Source organism: Saccoglossus kowalevskii, chromosome 5 (assembly GCF_978046115.1).
Source record: "Saccoglossus kowalevskii chromosome 5, keSacKowa6.1, whole genome shotgun sequence".
NCBI classification, from domain to species: Eukaryota; Metazoa; Hemichordata; class Enteropneusta; family Harrimaniidae; genus Saccoglossus; species Saccoglossus kowalevskii.
Window position 1 is genome coordinate 1,833,449 of NC_140645.1, and position 19,963 is coordinate 1,853,411.

At 38.1% G+C, this 19,963-nt stretch overlaps 1 protein-coding gene across 1 annotated transcript; it reads right to left on the minus strand.

Moving 5' to 3' along the window:
* Window positions 1-1,908: 1,908 nt before the first annotated feature.
* Window positions 1,909-18,196, minus strand: LOC100369265 (helix-loop-helix protein 1-like). The gene is made up of 2 exons (XM_085499497.1): window positions 17,998-18,196; window positions 1,909-2,441 (listed from the first exon to the last, which is right to left on the minus strand). Exon 2 carries the CDS (start codon window positions 2,393-2,395, stop codon window positions 2,066-2,068), a length of 330 nt encoding a protein of 109 aa, XP_085355623.1. The 5' UTR covers window positions 2,396-2,441; window positions 17,998-18,196; the 3' UTR covers window positions 1,909-2,065.
* Window positions 18,197-19,963: the final 1,767 nt, after the last annotated feature.

Consider the following 19,963-nt stretch of genomic DNA (forward strand, 5'->3'; position numbering starts at 1 on the left):
AATGACAGTTTTTGTTAAAATCTGAAAACAAAAATGCACGCTAAATGCGTTCATCGCAATATATTCTCTTTTTTTATTATACATATGTCACCGTAATGCCGTTACAGCGCTATTACACTGGGTATTTTCATCCTACATATGTCACCGTAATGCCGTTACAGCGCTATTACACTGGGTATTTTCATCCTACATATGTCACCGTAATGCCGTTACAGCGCTATTACACTGGCTATTTTCATCCTACATATGTCACCGTAATGCCGTTACAGCGCTATTACACTGGGTATTTTCATCCTACATATGTCACCGTAATGCCGTTACAGCGCTATTACACTGGCTATTTTCATCCTACATATGTCACCGTAATGCCGTTACAGCGCTATTACACTGGGTATTTTCATCCTACATATGTCACCGTAATGCCGTTACAGCGCTATTACACTGGCTATTTTCATCCTACATATGTCACCGTAATGCCGTTACAGCGCTATTACACTGGGTATTTTCATCCTACATATGTCACCGTAATGCCGTTACAGCGCTATTACACTGGCTATTTTCATCCTACATATGTCACCGTAATGCCGTTACAGCGCTATTACACTGGGTATTTTCATCCTACATATGTCACCGTAATGCCGTTACAGCGCTATTACACTGGCTATTTTCATCCTACATATGTCACCGTAATGCCGTTACAGCGCTATTACACTGGGTATTTTCATCCTACATATGTCACCGTAATGCCGTTACAGCGCTATTACACTGGCTATTTTCATCCTACCATATTAGGAAACGAAAATTTTTGAAATGTAATATTTGTCGATTTATTAATTGTTTTCTCTTTGCAGTGGCAATGGTGACGAATTCACTTCTGAGAAAGTAAATTGTTTTAGGTGGAATAAAAGTTGCGCTGTAAGAAAATTAAAGTTATATATACTGGTTTTATTTAGGTTTATATTACAAGAAGTTACGTTTCACTTTGATATATAAAAGAAGCGTTTTAAAACAAATGGTATTGCAATAGTTACGTTTCTATTATAAGTAATTAGTGTGAGTATTAATGTGAAAATTAAAGTTGTGAAAAGTATAGTAGTGCTGCGAGAAGTTTCGTATTGTAAATCAACCATGTGTCGTACAAATTGTCACGTGTTGGATATAAACAAAGATTTGACTGCTCATACAACCATAGCAACCATGGAACACATATACGACTGAATTACGACTTGTCTTATATATATATTTTATTAACAAAGATTGTGTTCTCGTGACGTAATGAACCACCTATAACAGCTTGAAGTTATTATTCGGTTAGCATCTCGCGCTTTGCAGACGGTTGTCACGTGATTTGATCTCAAAAATAGGGGTGAAAGTGTTTTGCACTACTTCCAAAATTGAACACGTGATTCAAACCAAATTACAAATTATTGTAACCATATACAAATAAAAACGGTAAGTCTGGGAAGTGGTTCGTAACATGGTAGGTCATTGGAAGCCCCATCGAAGTGCCCATGACTCATAAGTATATTGACATACTATATTGCACTTAGTCCCTGGTAGTATTCTGTTAAAACTAAAAGGTAAATACATGTACAATCACAGAGATGGCGGACGTCTATTCAAACAAACACACGGCATTGAATTTAAGAAGAATCGTTGTTGTTGCTGTTGTTGTTCTGCCGGCAAGTATATTGTCGATGTATTAGCTGCTTGATTCTCCCTTGAAGTATTGGAATTAGTTGTCACAGTAACTATGGCAATGTTTCGAGTGTGGCGTACAGTCAAGTTCATGACGGTGTCTTCAGATTTCAATCCCACATATAACACGCCATGTCCATTAATCTCTCCAATTTTGATTAATTTATTACAAAGTAACGGAACAAATTATGAATAATCACAACCATAAAGTTCAAAATATGTACACAACTTAGTTTCATTTAATGCTGTATTATTCTACACCTGATTTCTGTAAAGTCCGTACGACTGAACCAACACATAGTCTTGAAAGAGGCATACATCTTTCGTTGTTGGTGTCTTTAATATATATTGTAGGTAACCATGGCAACTATACATCCAACACATGATTCAAATATGATATATAACATATGGCTAGACGAAGAATTTCAATTTTGGATAGTTTCTTGTCTGGCGGTAGAGTCGGGAGCAATTTCCGAAGTTCTCCGAAAGCCACATTAAATGCCTCGACCCGTATTCGTTCCCGAGTGGCATGCGCTGTTCGATATTTTGCCGTAGCTCGTCGCCGCCGTCTTCGTTCTTCACGAGTCAGGTGTGTTTCACTTCGTGACCGTCCATTGGGCCCAGTAAGTTCGTTCTCGTTCACCTCTGCTTCCGACGATAGTTCACGGGGTTCTTGCTTTATCGTTGGTAGCACCATTTTCAGTAGTAAATGTACGACTGGAAATTCCTTCTATTGCCGACTTCTGAAAAAAAGTTCAAAGTTATTAATATTTATCAAGAAAATACGTTTGATTCTGTAGTAAACAATACATTGATATATTCATTCGTATATTTAATTTGTCTTAGTTGAAACTAGTATCGTTTCATGTAAAGACCTTGGAATACTCGTCAGTGACGTCCATTTCTTGTAAATAAAATATACATCACGTAAAACTGGTGAAGCGTAAAGCATGGCATTGCAAATTGGAAGTGATAAGACCGATATGAGAGAGAGGCCGCCTTTCCTCTGTTTTACACCAATACAGAATGGATATGCTCTGTTATAAGAACAAAAATGAAAGCCAGGAAACATTTCCCGTGTTTTTAATTTTCTATTTAATCATTCCTATAACGAGTACAATATATGGCGTCTTTGAAAAATGTTTAAAATAGTGACCCTGCAATACTGGAACATTACATATTTGTATTTTTTTAAAGAAGAACTCAATTTTCTGCAGAAACAAACTCCCCACAAGGCCCAACTATAAGACAGTGGCATTAAATTTATTACGAATTCTATTCACGTAACAGAAGGCCAGCATAGTGTCTCTGGCTCTAGCTATATTTAAGACAACGTCGTCTCATTCGAGAAATCACAACTCAGAGCAATACACTAATAAATATTCGAGCAGACGCAATTTCTGCTTAAAATGTTGCCAAATATGCCCGCAATTTGGCTTGTGTAGTCTAAACAAATTATACCGTTACTACCTCTAGTCAGTTGCTACCCGAGGGAATCGCCTGTAGCAAGACTGACAGATGTGCATGTTACCTCAAACGACGCCATCCCGATCACAGCACTCACTCACTAATTGCGACCAGTTACAGCTCCCCAATGAGTCCTAGAGAGTGCTTTTTCAATTTTTGCTATAATTTCCAACAAAACAATCTTTTAAATGGGCACTGTGAAAGCTCGATACTATTCGCCGAATAACAGAAAACGTTATTACAATTAATGCCATCGAAAAAAACAATAGCGTGGATCACGTTTATTCATGTTGGAGTTATTCCACAACTTACAGTATATGGCGTCAATTCAAAGTGTTGTGTTATTATTCATTATTTTATTTTGTCAAGTGTTTTCCGAATGCTATGAAAGTGCTTTCACGTAGAGAGTTTATCATATTCTCATTTTAAGCTGACCTCTACAGAAAGAATTTCAAGTGTATACTTTTGTCATGTTGATAACACTAGCGAGAGTGTCCCACTCAGGTATTAACTGGTGTGCGTCCATTGTTTATAGATGTCAACATTTCTAACCGACAGACTTTCCATGCAGCATCTCGTCTGTTTTATGTTCAGCAATGTTCGAACTTTGAACCGCAATGACGTCATGTACAGACCATTCCGACTCACGTCGATATATTGCCTAATGTCGATTGCGTTGTCAATTCCATTGTTACAGCTCAACGATGACATTGAAATATACAATATTATGTAATGAACACAACAACAATGGCTGTTACTATAGCTCTTGATAAGATTGACATTCTTATTATTAGGGCGCGTCGTCAAATTGCTGCCTTTTTCTTGTTTTAATGAGCGGTGCGCTTCAAATTTGCATAATTAGTATCAATTTGCCTGATTAGTTTTTATTTTCGGCCGTTGATGTGTGCGTATAACACATGTCAGTTCAACGGTGTATATTTCACTGGTCGGGACAATAATAATACAACGAAACGAGAACTAATCATATGCACACATTCTTCTCATATCGACATCACAGCGGTATTACTGTTATGGCATGATATTTAATTGATCTCGCTTCCGTTTTGTAAACAATCATTCTGCCATCCAATAATACTAATGGATATGACCAGTGCCCCATATTAGTAGCAATGATAGGGTTATTCTACGCTCCAGTGCTCAGTACTGTGCCCACCTGTCTATTCTAGTGTCTTCTGGTAAGCGAATGTAGGTAAAAAAAATAAAGGGGCCTGTTTTGTTTTTACAAAAAGCAATCATTTATACGGTTATTTGTAAACAATCACACCAACTTTCGTATTCGAATCAAGCGCACCCGCGATCACGGGTAAATGGTAAATTCGGACTCACACTGGTGTCGGTCTGTACATTATAAGTTCATAATATGGTAAAGTTATTTTAACTGCTGTACATCGAAACGATGATTTTCTAGGCATGCTTTAATTTTTGTTGATTGCTAATGCAAAACGACCACAAATTAATCACATTGCAAGTAAAATGTAGCGATATTATTAGGCGCGCATATTGCTACACGTCGAGCTTTTTTTTATACATTGACACAGTGTAACATAGTTATCAATTTACACTCAGAATGAACTTTTATTGTACTCATCACATATCGCAATCGAAACACAATATTCAAAACCACTGTATGGCTATCTTTCCGATTACCACGACGCGTTAAGCACTTTGTCATCGCCGTCACAGGGAGACCTTTATCGCAATATTATTATGTACTTGAATCCTCAAATTGCAGTTTTTTTTTATTATTATAAAAAGAAGAAGAATAGAGAAAAATGCATTCATTGCACCGACCGCTAGAGGCTAACAACAACAATTCTGTTAATCGAAAGCGTCTCGCGCTGTGAGCAGTTGTACGAGGGCAAGGCGAGATACGATCATCAAATCTGCGACTTAGGGTCAAATTGAACGATATGAGTCATCCTGTTATTTTAATGTAATTTATAATAAATTCCACAATAATTAGATCAGAAAAAAATGAACAAATTATCTATTCATGTCGTGCAAAGATGAATACGATAAAAATAAGCTTTTTTTTTGTTTTCATATATATAAATTTGGTTTCAGTTTGTACAGCATAACCAACAGTAAAGCTGGGAGTATCAGTATAATCTGTTGTAGTGTTAGCCGTAGAAATAAATAAATAAATAATTAAACAAACAAAAATAAGTTTAAAATATAAATAGCTATCAAGAAAAAAAATAAAACAAGGAAAATTGAAAAGTGGATAATGACAATGATTTTCATTCAAATGATTATATGCGTTTATTTTGGTAAACTTAGAGGTGCGTGCAAATGAAACATTGTCAGTTTGTAACAATGCAGCGTAACCCAGGTAGTCTTGAGATGGTCGCTCTCGTAGATCCTTTTCAAAGCGCTCCGTAATCCGATTTGCTGGCAATATTCCTTCCGACCTTTTCATGACAGTTAGCATGGAGATTATAGTCTATTTCGGTGTCGTTTATTGTTGTGTGCTCGGCAAATTATGCTCGCGTGTAAAAATGCATCAATTTGATTAAATTCGCCGTTTATCCACCCATTCATAACGGACTATTTACATGACAACCATGTTTTAATTTCTGGCGAATTTTACGCGACTGGCTTATCCCATCTGCAAACACACGGCATTTTTAATAAAGCAGCAATGGCTGCTAACAAGGACTCTAATGCAAATAATTCTCAATGTTTTGAGAGAATATGTTCATGTTTATTTTTAACTTATTTTACGATATTTATGCCAGCAATTCAGTATTAGGATTGTGCGGAAATGCCTTAGCTGTAAAATAAGTGTTCAAAACAACTCGAGAACACCCATCGGATACAGAGCCGATATGTACGCAAAAATATTGACTGTTAAAAGTGTAACGGTGATATATCGTGAATTAGAAAATGGATGACACCTTCATTTACTCACCGTTCCTAATGTAGCTCCTCTCCCACTTGTCCGGGGATATATGAGCAATATGCCTGCCAACCCAATTTATAGATCGTAGTTTAAATTGAAATATGGGAATATTTAGTGTCTCCGCGTTCACGGTAATACCCATTGTTCGGAATGCCGGGTAATTTGGGTTAAGCTTTCCGCCTGACTCGGCATCCAAATATATGTCTTAATCAATAGCATTTTGACTCAAATTACTATTATTACGTTTCAGGGGTCGACATTGGGCGTGCAATTAGTCGCATAGCACGTGTAGTCATAGTAGAAACTTGGTGGGAATAGGTGTAGATCCTTTCCGTAATATGACACGACACACTGTCACGTTAATGACCACACAATATAGGATTTACGATTATCTGTCGCTAATTTGGACAGATTAACTGATACGATGAAATAAGAGCTAATCTGGGGGATTTTACTTTTTTGTTCCAGTTTATTCGATGACAGCGACACGGCCACTTCAATCAACGTGGACATTATCCTGTATAATCTGGATATTGTCCAGATGTCCAGTTTCATGGACGAGAACAGAGACTACACAATTTGACGTGTTGGTCAGTGTACGCCATTGATATCACATCGTTCACACTAACCGTGGTATATTTGTCACTGTATTTTTTGTAATCTTAAGTTCGAAGTATCCACTGATAGAAATAATATGTCCTTGGGCAAAAAGTTTGCACTTTGCAATAGTATTAATAATAATAATATTATACAATAGTACACGTTAATATTATTATTAATAATATTGTGTGCTTGTATTTTTAATGCAAAATGAAGTTTAACATGCGCGACGGGAGAGAGTGCACATTTCAATACACACTTTTAGCGCTACCGTGGTACGACCATACCACGTTTTTTTATGTATTATAAATTTGAGAAATAAAATAAAACAGTTGTTTTTAAATTGAATTAAAATGTCAATGTTTTTTCGTTGCGTTTTTTTTTTTGGCTGTTTAGCTGGCGATTATTAAGTTGTTTTTTTAGACTTGAGCGCCAAGGGTTACGGCACATGCTGGTTTGAACATAAATAAACGGAAACGGCAAGTGGGGTGTAAAACAGTAAAATATATTATAAATTCGAAATTTATTTTAACGTCGTTTTTCATTAAAATACGAGTCGATAACGATATAATCCCGGATGAGACAGACTCTTGGTGTATAAAGAAGACGACAGATTGCAAATACACTATCTCTCCACAGATTGCAAATACACTATCTCTCCACAGATTGCAAATACACTATCTCTCCACAGATTGCAAATACACTATCTCTCCACAGATTGCAAATACACTATCTCTCCACAGATTGCAAATACACTATCTCTCCACAGATTGCAAATACACTATCTCTCCACAGATTGCAAATACACTATCTCTCCACAGATTGCAAATACACTATCTCTCCACAGATTGCAAATACACTATCTCTCCACAGATTGCAAATACACTATCTCTCCACAGATTGCAAATACACTATCTCTCCACAGATTGCAAATACACTATCTCTCCACAGATTGCAAATACACTATCTCTCCACAGATTGCAAATACACTATCTCTCCACAGATTGCAAATACACTATCTCTCCACAGATTGCAAATACACTATCTCTCCACAGATTGCAAATACACTATCTCTCCACAGATTGCAAATACACTATCTCTCCACAGATTGCAAATACACTATCTCTCCACAGATTGCAAATACACTATCTCTCCACAGATTGCAAATACACTATCTCTCCACAGATTGCAAATACACTATCTCTCCACAGATTGCAAATACACTATCTCTCTACAGATTGCAAATACACTATCTCTCCACAGATTGCAAATACACTATCTCTCCACAGATTGCAAATACACTATCTCTCCACAGATTGCAAATACACTATCTCTCCACAGATTGCAAATACACTATCTCTCCACAGATTGCAAATACACTATCTCTCCACAGATTGCAAATACACTATCTCTCCACAGATTGCAAATACACTATCTCTCCACAGATTGCAAATACACTATCTCTCCACAGATTGCAAATACACTATCTCTCCACAGATTGCAAATACACTATCTCTCCACAGATTGCAAATACACTATCTCTCCACAGATTGCAAATACACTATCTCTCCACAGATTGCAAATACACTAACTCTCCACAGATTGCAAATACACTATCTCTCCACAGATTGCAAATACACTATCTCTCCACAGATTGCAAATACACTATCTCTCCACAGATTGCAAATACACTATCTCTCCACAGATTGCAAATACACTATCTCTCCACAGATTGCAAATACACTATCTCTCCACAGATTGCAAATACACTATCTCTCCACAGATTGCAAATACACTATCTCTCCACAGATTGCAAATACACTATCTCTCCACAGATTGCAAATACACTATCTCTCCACAGATTGCAAATACACTATCTCTCCACAGATTGCAAATACACTATCTCTCCACAGATTGCAAATACACTATCTCTCCACAGATTGCAAATACACTAACTCTCCACAGATTGCAAATACACTATCTCTCCACAGATTGCAAATACACTATCTCTCCACAGATTGCAAATACACTATCTCTCCACAGATTGCAAATACACTATCTCTCCACAGATTGCAAATACACTATCTCTCCACAGATTGCAAATACACTATCTCTCCACAGATTGCAAATACACTATCTCTCCACAGATTGCAAATACACTATCTCTCCACAGATTGCAAATACACTATCTCTCCACAGATTGCAAATACACTATCTCTCCACAGATTGCAAATACACTATCTCTCCACAGATTGCAAATACACTATCTCTCCACAGATTGCAAATACACTATCTCTCCACAGATTGCAAATACACTATCTCTCCACAGATTATGTTCTTTGATATAGCAATTACTGAATTGAAAGTGTAACAGTTTTTACCGAAAATGAATGAAATTACGACATGTGGTCACAGTTCTAAATGTTATAATTTATACAGCCCATTTTTTATGTAAATACCTTGTGTTCAGCTCGTTCTATGTAGCCTGGTATTGTGCCTGTTCAAACAAAACAACAACGTGACTATCAAATTAGAGTTGATAGACGAAAGTTAAATTACAAATACAAATACAACTTTCTAATCGAGGTATACTCCCAATATGAAACACTGTTTTGTTTTGTTTTTCAAATGCCTTTTTTTTATAAATTAGAGCGCTGTATGGCAGCCGGTTGTTTCTGTTCATGCCAAAAGTCGTATTTTATTTGGGTTTGTTTTGACAACTAACCACGCTGGGTTGATATCATGAATAATGTGTTCTATTTGGGCTTATTTTGACAACAATTCCCGCAAATGATGCGATCAAATTAACTATAACAAGACACAGAGCTCCGACTGTGAAGAGGTATTTAATTCTAAAACGACGTGTGAACTTGCCTATCGCTAAGGCTACAATCTGTCAACGGGAATGCACACTTTTGTTGCCACTGTTAAACACGGTATCCCATTCAACGAATATATTGACGACAACAATTATTATTACAAAAACAACTATTATTATTATTTATTATTATTATTATTATTATTGTCGCATGCATTATTTTCCATTGAGTACATTATTAAGGTAGTGACTTGTACGGCGTACGAAACAACAGATTGTCGGTTCCATTAAGATATACAGGCATAATTCAAGTGGTTTAGTGTAATTAAATGTTCTACTTTATCTCAGTATAGCTCTACGCGTCGCTCAAAATAAATGCAACTAGCGTTGAACGCCATTTAAGTTAACGCCGTCTCAATCGGTCTGTTTCTGAGTTGATACAGACAGCAGCACCGTCACCTACAACTAAGATACAGTGAAACAGTGAACACACTGATCCAACGTGAAACATTATATTATATCATTGAACTCTGATAAGAACAACACATGTCCCAACGTCTACATGAATTTATATAATAAGAAACTTGAAGTACACAAATATTCTCGGCGCAAAATTGAGCTGAGCCTGAGATTAAGCGAGAGATCGTAATTATATCGCAGCAAATCGCGTAATCCTGTCATTCGACTACGTCTTACGCCTGGATTCATTATAAATCCAATATTTTATCTCAAATGCTATCAAGTGAAAAGGTCCAAGTATTACGGCTGATTTTACGGCTAACATTTTATTGGATTATCCTTGAGTATTTATATCTAACTGTCTCTATGACGCAAATGGCGCCCATCTTCAAATCAAAAAAACGAGCTTTGTGTTGCCATAACGACAGAATTATCCGACTAATTGCAGAATCATTTGTCGTGCGTTCTGTGGAAAGCCTGACCCAAGGGAGATTTTTTTTCATTTAAAATGTTAGGTTTTAAATAAATTGTTCCATTGAATGGTGGCATATTTCTTTCTCGAAGCAGCTGATCTAATGTTAAAACTCAAACGTAATGTACATGTATACAATATGTGTCTCTGTAAAAAGTTTACTTGGCACCAATATAGTAACAGATGTATCAGAAAGTTGATTGGCGACAGCTTGCATAGTATTACCACAACTCGCAAATTTGAACAGACCGCTTTTACACGTGGTCGAATTTATTTCCCAGAAAAGATTAATTGGCAACATTTTGAACTGAAAGACATAATTAAGTAAAACACACTCATTAACTGTGTAGTATATTGTACCGCATTTCCTTCGTACTATGTAGTCTGCCGTGCAATACTATGTAGTCTGCCGTGCAATACTATATAGTCTGCCGTGCAATACTATGTAGTCTGCCGTGCAATATTATGTAGTCTGCCGTGAAATACTATGTAGTCTGCTGTGCAATTATACTATGTAGTCTGCCGTGCAATACTATGTAGTCTGCCGTGCAATACTATGTAGTCTCTTTTGCAATACTATATAGTCTGCCGTGCAATATTATATAGTCTGCCGTGCAATACTATATAGTCTGCCGTGCAATACTATGTAGTCTGCCGTGAAATACTATGTAGTCTCTTTTGCAATACTATGTAGTCTGTTTTGCAATACTATGTAGTCTGTTTTGCAATACTATGTAGTCTGCCGTGCAATACTATATAGTCTGTCGTGCAATACTATATAGTCTGCCGTGCAATACTATATAGTCTGCCGTGCAATACTATATAGTCTGCCGTGCAATACTATATAGTCTGCCGTGCAGTACCATATAGTCTGCCGTGCAATAACATGTAGTCTGTTTTGCAATACTATGTAGTCTGCCGTGCAATACTATGTAGTCTGCCGTGAAATACTATGTAGTCTGCCGTGAAATACTATATAGTCTGTTTTGCAATAGTCTGCCGTGCAATACTATATAGTCTGTTTTGCAATACTATGTAGTCTGCCGTGCAATACTATGTAGTCTGTTTTGCAATACTATGTAGTCTGTTTTGCAATACTATGTAGTCTGCCGTGAAATACTATATAGTCTGTTTTGCAATACTATATAGTCTGCTGTGCAATACTATATAGTCTGTTTTGCAATACTATGTAGTCTGTTTTGCAATACTATGTAGTCTGTTTTGCAATACTATGTAGTCTGTTTTGCAATACTATATAGTCTGTTTTGCAATACTATATAGTCTGTTTTGCAATACCATGTAGTCTGTTTTGCAATACTATATAGTCTGCCGTGCAATACTACGTAGTCTGCCGTGCAATACTATATAGTCTGTTTTGCAATACTATGTAGTCTGTTTTGCAATACTATATAGTCTGCTGTGCAATACTATGTAGTCTGCTGTGCAATACTATGTACATGTAGTCTGCCGGACAATACTATGTCGTCTGCCGTGCAATACTGTGTAGTCAGCTGTGCAATACTATGTAGTCTGCCGTGAAATACTATGTAGTCTGCTGTGCAATACTATGTAGTCCGTTGTGCAATACTATGTACATGTAGTCTGCCGTGCAATACTATGACAGAACTCCACACCCTCCCCGTGGCTTTCGTTGCGTATGGAAGTTATTTTCACGAGTGATGCGGCCTGCGGCCGTACTTTCACGAGCGAAGCGAAAGTACAGCAGAATACACCGCATCTCGAGTGAAAATAACTTCCATACGCAACGAAAGCCACGGGGAGGGTGTGGGGTTCTGTTATTATTACATATGTTCCATACTTGATTATTTCGTATTAAAGAAAGAACGTGCAAACCGGGATGGAATTTAGGTCGGGGAACCCCATTGCCCATTAATATGTTCCAATATAAGTGTTACGTCCTAGCAGCGCGTGTCAGTGTAGAACGCGCCCGGAGAACGCGCGTCACTGTTTGTTTGAAATTAAAATCAGACGTCTAATCCGAGTCACTGTCCGAATAAATAACTAGTTGACGTTTAGTTGGGACCACGGCAGAACCAGAACTTGAACTGGACGACTATGATACACAGTTTATGTTGAAGTTAAAAGTTCCGCCACAGAATTGTGCATTGGCAAACATGCCGTGCAACTGCGGTACTCCACTGACGGGATGACTTTCGTTGACAGCGGTTGTCGCTGAGCTGCACGCTACAACTTCGTGTGTGATGTTGCTTGCTGGTCGTGGATTGACTGAGTCTTGATTACCGGTTAAAATGTTGCTCTTTTGGCGTTGGTATTTTTTATTTGGAACTGAGTAACGCCGCAACGTCGCCAGCAGAAACCTGGTATCTCGATGCTGATGGTTGCGGCTGCATAGTAATCGCTGATTTTACTGCTGGTGGATCTTCTGAGAGCCCTTCAAAGTTTATAAAACTCGGTCTCCAGGTGGTCAACATACATTAAGTTCTCCCAATCGTAGTATTCCATGTGATCTACACCTGACATGCCAAAAATGTTGTTAAACGATTTGAACTGGATAAAAATAGCAGACGAAAATGTGTTTACAAAATAAAAATAGTTCGGTAGCCAATGAAAATACCATGTTCATTTGCATATCGACCGTGAAAATACCGAAAACATTATTGCACGGGTGATATGCAAATTAGTTTGGGCCAAAATATGTGACTGCCTAAAAGTACCATTACTGTTCAAATTTCATTTCACTCGGCAAGTATATTCATGTACCCCAAGGGGAAAATATCATACTTTTAAATATTGTTTATTTCGAAAAACTACTCCTGAAGGGACTACTTTGTTTGCTCTCAGACCTCATTTGCATATGGGTTGTGGAAATACCGATTTTGATTTCAGGGACGAATCAAAATAAACTGCAGTACATATGTAATAATACATATTATTACATATGTACTGCAGTTTATTTTGATTCGTCCCTGAAATCAAAATCGGTATTTCCACAACCCATATGCAAATGAGGTCTGAGAGCAAACAAAGTAGTCCCTTCAGGAGTACAGTTTTTCGAAATAAACAATATTTAGAAGTATGATATTTTCCCCTTGGGGTACATGAATATACTTGCCGAGTGAAATGAAATTTGAACAACAATAATGATACTTTTAGGCAGTCACTTATTTTGGCCCAAACTAATTTGCATATCACCCATGCAATAATGTTTTCGGTATTTTCACGGTCGATATGCAAATGAACATGGTATTTTCATTGGCTACCGAACTATTTTTATTTTGTAAACACATTTTCGTCTGCTATTTTTATCCAGTTCAAATCGTTCAACAGCATTTTTGGCATGTCAGGTGTACATCACATGGAATACTACGATTGGGAGAACTTAATGTATATTGATCACCTGGAAACTGAGTTTTATAAACCTTGAAGGGCTCTCAGAAGATCCACCCGCAGTAAAATCAGCGATTACTATGCAGCCGCAACCATCAGCATCGAGATACCAGGTTTCTGCTGGCGACGTTGCGGCGTTACTCAGTTCCAAATAAAAATTACCAACGCCAAAAGAGTAACATTTTAACCGGTAATCAAGACTCAGTCAATCCACGACCAGCAAGCAACATCACACACGAAGTTGTAGCGTGCAGCTCAGCGACAACCGCTGTCGACGAAAGTCATCCCGTCGGACTGTGCGTCAGTGGAGTACCGCAGTTGCACGGCATGTTTGCGGAACTTTTAACTTCAACATAAACTGTGTATCATAGTCGTCCAGTTCAAGTTCTGGTTCTGTCGTGTTCCCAACTAAACGTCAACGAGTTATTTATTCGGACAGTGACTCAGATTAGACGTCTGATTATTTTAATTTCATACAAACAGTGACACGCGTTCTCCGGGCGCGTTCTACACTGACACGCGCTGCTAGGGCGTAACACTTATATTGGAACATATTAATGGGCAATGGGGTTCCCCGACCTAAATTCCATCCTGGTTTGCACGTTCTTTCTTTAATACGAAATAATCAAGTATGGAACATATGTAATAATAACAGAACCCCACACCCTCCCCGTGGCTTTCGTTGCGTATGGAAGTTATTTTCACTCGAGATGCGGTGTATTCTGCTGTACTTTCACTCGCTTCGCTCGTGAAAGTACGGCCGCAGGATACACCGCATCACTCGTGAAAATAACTTCCATACGCAACGAAAGCCACGGGGAGGGTGTGGGGTTCTGTCATAGTCTGCCGTGCAATACTATGTACATGTAGTCTGCCGTGCAATACTATGTAGTCTGCCGTGAAATACTATACTTCGCTCGTGAAAGTACGGCCGCAGGATACACCGCATCACTCGTGAAAATAACTTCCATACGCAACGAAAGCCACGGGGAGGGTGTGGGGTTCTGTCATAGTCTGCCGTGCAATACTATGTACATGTAGTCTGCCGTGCAATACTATGTAGTCTGCCGTGAAATACTATACTTCGCTCGTGAAAGTACGGCCGCAGGATACACCGCATCACTCGTGAAAATAACTTCCATACGCAACGAAAGCCACGGGGAGGGTGTGGGGTTCTGTCATAGTCTGCTGTGCAATACTATGTAGTCTGCTGTGCAATACCATGTACATGTAGTCTGCCGTGCAATACTATGTATTATTACATATGTACTGCAGTTTATTTTGATTCGTCCATGAAATCAAAATCGGTACTTCCACACCCCATATGCAAATGAGGTCTGAGAGCAAACACAGTAGTCCCTTCAGGAGTACAGTTTTTCGAAATAAACAATATTTAGAAGTATGATATTTTCCCCTTGGGGTACATGAATATACTTGCCGAGTGAAATGAAATTTGAACAACAATAATGATACTTTTAGGCAGCCACTTATTTTGGCCCAAACTAATTTGCATATCACCCATGCAATAATGTTTTCGGTATTTTCACGGTCGATATGCAAATGAACATGGTATTTTCATTGACTACCGAACTATTTTTATTTTGTAAACACATTTTCGTCTGCTATTTTTATCCAGTTCAAATCGTTCAACAACATTTTTGGCATGTCAGGTGTACATCACATGGAATACTACGATTGGGAGAACTTAATGTATGTTGACCACCTGGAAACTGAGTTTTATAAACCTTGAAGGGCTCTCAGAAGATCCACCAGCAGTAAAATCAGCGATTACTATGCAGCCGCAACCATCAGCATCGAGATACCAGGTTTCTGCTGGCGACGTTGCGGCGTTACTCAGTTCCAAATAAAAAATACCAACGCCAAAAGAGCAACATTTTAACCGGTAATCAAGACTCAGTCAATCCACGACCAGCAAGCAACATCACACACGAAGTTGTAGCGTGCAGCTCAGCGACAACCGCTGTCGACGAAAGTCATCCCGTCTGTGGAGTACCGCAGTTGCACGGCATGTTTGCCATGCACAATTATGTGGCAGAACTTTTAACTTCAACATAAACTGTGTATCATAGTCGTCCAGTTCAAGTTCTGGTTCTGCCGTGGTCCCAACTAAACGTCAACGAGTTATTTATTCGGACTGTGACTCAGATTAGACGTCTGATTATTTTAATTTCAAACAAACAGTGACACGCGTTCTCCGGGCGCGTTCTACACTGACACGCGCTGCTAGGGCGTAACACTTATATTGGAACATATTAATGGGCAATGGGGTTCCCCGACCTAAATTCCACCCCGGTTTGCACGTTCTTTCTTTAATACGAAATAATCAAGTATGGAACATATGTAATAATAACAGAACCCCACACCCTCCCCGTGGCTTTCGTTGCGTATGGAAGTTATTTTCACTCGAGATGCGGTGTATTCTGCTGTACTTTCACTCGCTTCGCTCGTGAAAGTACGGCCGCAGGATACACCGCATCACTCGTGAAAATAACTTCCATACGCAACGAAAGCCACGGGGAGGGTGTGGGGTTCTGTCATAGTCTGCTGTGCAATACTATGTAGTCTGCTGTGCAATACTATGTTGTCTGCCGGACAATACTATGTAGTCTGCCGTGAAATTCTATGTAGTCTGCTTGGTCTCGCGCTATGTAGTCTGCCTTGCAACATGTTTCCCAATATTGTGTTGTTGTATCGTACTGTGCATCATGTGTTGCCGGATTTGCATCGTACATTGACAGTCAGGCAAGTTGTCCGAGATTGACACGACTATCCCTTCATCGCCTGTATCGTTTCGAACATGACTTCGTTCTTTAATACTTTAAATTACTCGTGTGATGCTAATAGTATTGACGTTCAGTAAACATAAGAGCGACCACCATGGTATATATGAACGGACACCCGTTAAATCGATAAAAACAAATGTGAATAGAATGTTTTCCGGTTCTTTTCTCAGAAATAAATTAAATTATTAGGGAACGCATATTAGATGACTTTTATCACGTGATCACCATAGGAGTCAGTATCACAATCAAAGAATTGCCGACTTGAACAGCAGCAGTACATACCTATGGCATGCATAGCTTTCACTTTTTTACTAAATGACCGAATCCCTTGCGACACAGCTAAACCTTATGCGACCAAGAAGCATGTTTGTTTTATAAAAAAAATATGACTAAACGCATGGACGCTTGTCCAATGCACGGGGATCAAATGAGAGCACTTTACACTAGTCTGTGAACCATGGCAGCCATTCTTTGCTGAATGTCTCTCTTGGGACTCCATCGACATTTTCCTCACTTCAACGACTTCGCCGATTCTGAACAGAAAAACGCGAGCCTGAGTTTGAAATCTAAATTTCACTCAACTGTAAATGATTTGTCGATATTTTGAGTTTAGTTCATAATTCGGACATATATAGCGTAATGTTAGTTTTATATTCTGTGACAGCTAAAATTGATTTAGCAATTTTTAGACCGAATCACGCCGCTATCTACGTATATCTACGAATCTTGAAGCTAACAATGCCCAAATGCAATGTTCTGTGATCTTATAGAAAACGAACTCAAAGTCACTGCAACAATAAACTCAACGACCAAGTTTGTGATATACGTTACAGATAATGCAAAACTTGACACTCGAAGATAGTTGTTTTAACTGGCGAAATGTCACTGTAAAAGTGAGGACCCCATGGTAGGTTCTTGATCAGTACATCGACGATCAATAGATTCCTATTTCAAGCTGTTCCGTTTGAAAAGCTTATTATATAGATTTCGTGAAAATTAGACGATTTAAAAACGATTCATTCTCCATCGTGAAATACATAATTTGACACCCCTTTCAGAGTAAGCATCCATATTACGTATGTATGTAAAAGTAATAAATTACATCGCTTGTAACCAGCATAGTAGTGTTTTGAGACGTTTCACCCCACAGTCTTCAAAGATGAAACAGTTTAAAGGGCGGCGATCGTCGCGCAGCGAGTGTTCAAATTTCATGTAAATAACAATGTATTTTACACGCGTTTTGTGAATTGCTATAAGTCTCATATTGAACAGGACGCGGCGCGACGACAACCTCCCTTTAAGATCATATGAACAATACAAATTAACGAAAATGTTTCTGATTATCGAGTAAATGTTCAAATAAGAAAATTCCGATGAATGTACTTACCCTGTGACGTAATATTATTGATGTTACTATGATTGTCGAGATTGTGGAGGAGATGACAAACACGAGCGAAATGTAATAACAGTTACAGAGTCCCTTCCTTGAATGTTGTCACGCCGATGAATACAGGGTCATGTATATCATAACACTTGGGTGACTCGAGCCAGTGTTTACGTCTATACTCCAGCTCTCTCGCTCTCCGATCTCGTCACTACCACACCTCGCTGCGATATGACATCGTTCAGCCTGACAGTGCTTTTATACCCAAACTACTGCGAGCAATGACACCCAACAAAAGAAAGGGGTTTCCTTATTTGTATATGCTCGGGAATTAGACCAGTTAACTCTTATTCGCCGCCGTTGTAGAGATAATCCCCACGAGAGCTGTCAACTGTTCAATTCCTTTCCGCGATTCGCTGCTTTCTAATCCATTGGGTGACGCCCTATCGCTATGCTCCGAGGAAACAAGTTATATTTATCAGCGGCCCCGGAAAATGTGTTTTAATTTCCAACTCGTGTCTTGTCAACCACGAAAATAACAGAAGTCTATTTTATTTTATAAATAACAATTGAAAATGTGGCTAAAATTGATTGAATATTTATCATTTTATTAAAAGGAGTAACAACTTTGAAATATCTTGTCGTAAAACCGAATATAATATGCATTTATTTATTTTAACGCCCGACAGAATGTGTATTAAAATTGATACTATTCAGATTACAGGGCCTTTGAAAACCACTTTAATGCGCCCAAAGGCTATTTGCTAATTACGCAGTGCTAGTGTTCGACATCAATAATGCAGCGTGTCAAAAAGTCAATGTAACACAAAACAAAACGTCTTTTATTTGCCAGAAACAGCAAATACTGACACGAAAGGGGCCGCGTGCAACCATAACCTCCCATATTAGGCTAGAAGAATATTACTATTTGTACTTTTTACCTGACCATATGAGAGAACAATTCGACTACGTGTTTGTACTTTGTAACACAGCGTGTAGTTTCATGTACAATTCCTGGATATTTTGATCACGTGAGTGAAATGTTGAACGGCATTTATTACCAGTCACATTCCATGTATTTATTTATTTATTTATTTATTTATTTATTTATTTATTTATTTATTTATTTATTTATTTATTTATTTATTTATTTATTTATTTATTTATTTATTTATTTATGTATTTATTTATTTATTTATTTATTTATTTGATTGTTTTATCTAGTAGGTCTGAGTCAACTACTAGTATTTGCATTTCGTATTCCCACAACGCGATGTCACTGGCACTTCGCAATATCAATAAACCATTTCATACATCTCACGCACGCACTCACGTAGATGTATTAATTATTCACTTTGTTTTAATTTCGCTATTTTTGCCGATAAGTAAAATTCACTAAATTAAATGAGAACATGTAAAATAATATTCGAATTCAATGTTTTCCCGGTAAATTTGAAACTCGGTGAAATTACTCAAAATAGTTAAATTAAATGCCAGTGAAAATAAATGGTTTTACAGTAGTTTTTAAAATACTCAGTGCCTACGTATGAGGATTTGCGGGAATATTGACTAGTGGATATACGCATTGTGTCTAACTTTACCCCTACAGATACCATGTGATTCTAACACTCATCTCATTCAGACTCTCATGAAAGGTTGAATTCGAAGTGCGATTTGTTTATGTACGCCGCTTGTTCAGCGAATGGGGGATGCCCATGATTTATTTGCTAGTAGGCTGTATGTCTCTGCCTGTCTATCTATCTGCCTGTCTGGGTACGAGCATATGACAAAACATGTTATCGGAAATTGCAGTTTACCCCAAATTTCCTGAATTTAGAAATCAATTATATATTTTGTGAACCATGGGTATACATCATCGGCTTAAAGTCTGGCGGAAATTCTGTGTCCGCCGGCAAAAAAAGACAATACTGTTAGATCAGTGGTCAGTGGTCGTATGGCATTAGCGTTC

Bases quoted from the DNA above. Each gene is read 5' to 3' on its own strand.
- LOC100369265 (XM_085499497.1), bottom strand. From the start codon at position 2,395: ATGGTGCTACCAACGATAAAGCAAGAACCCCGTGAACTATCGTCGGAA.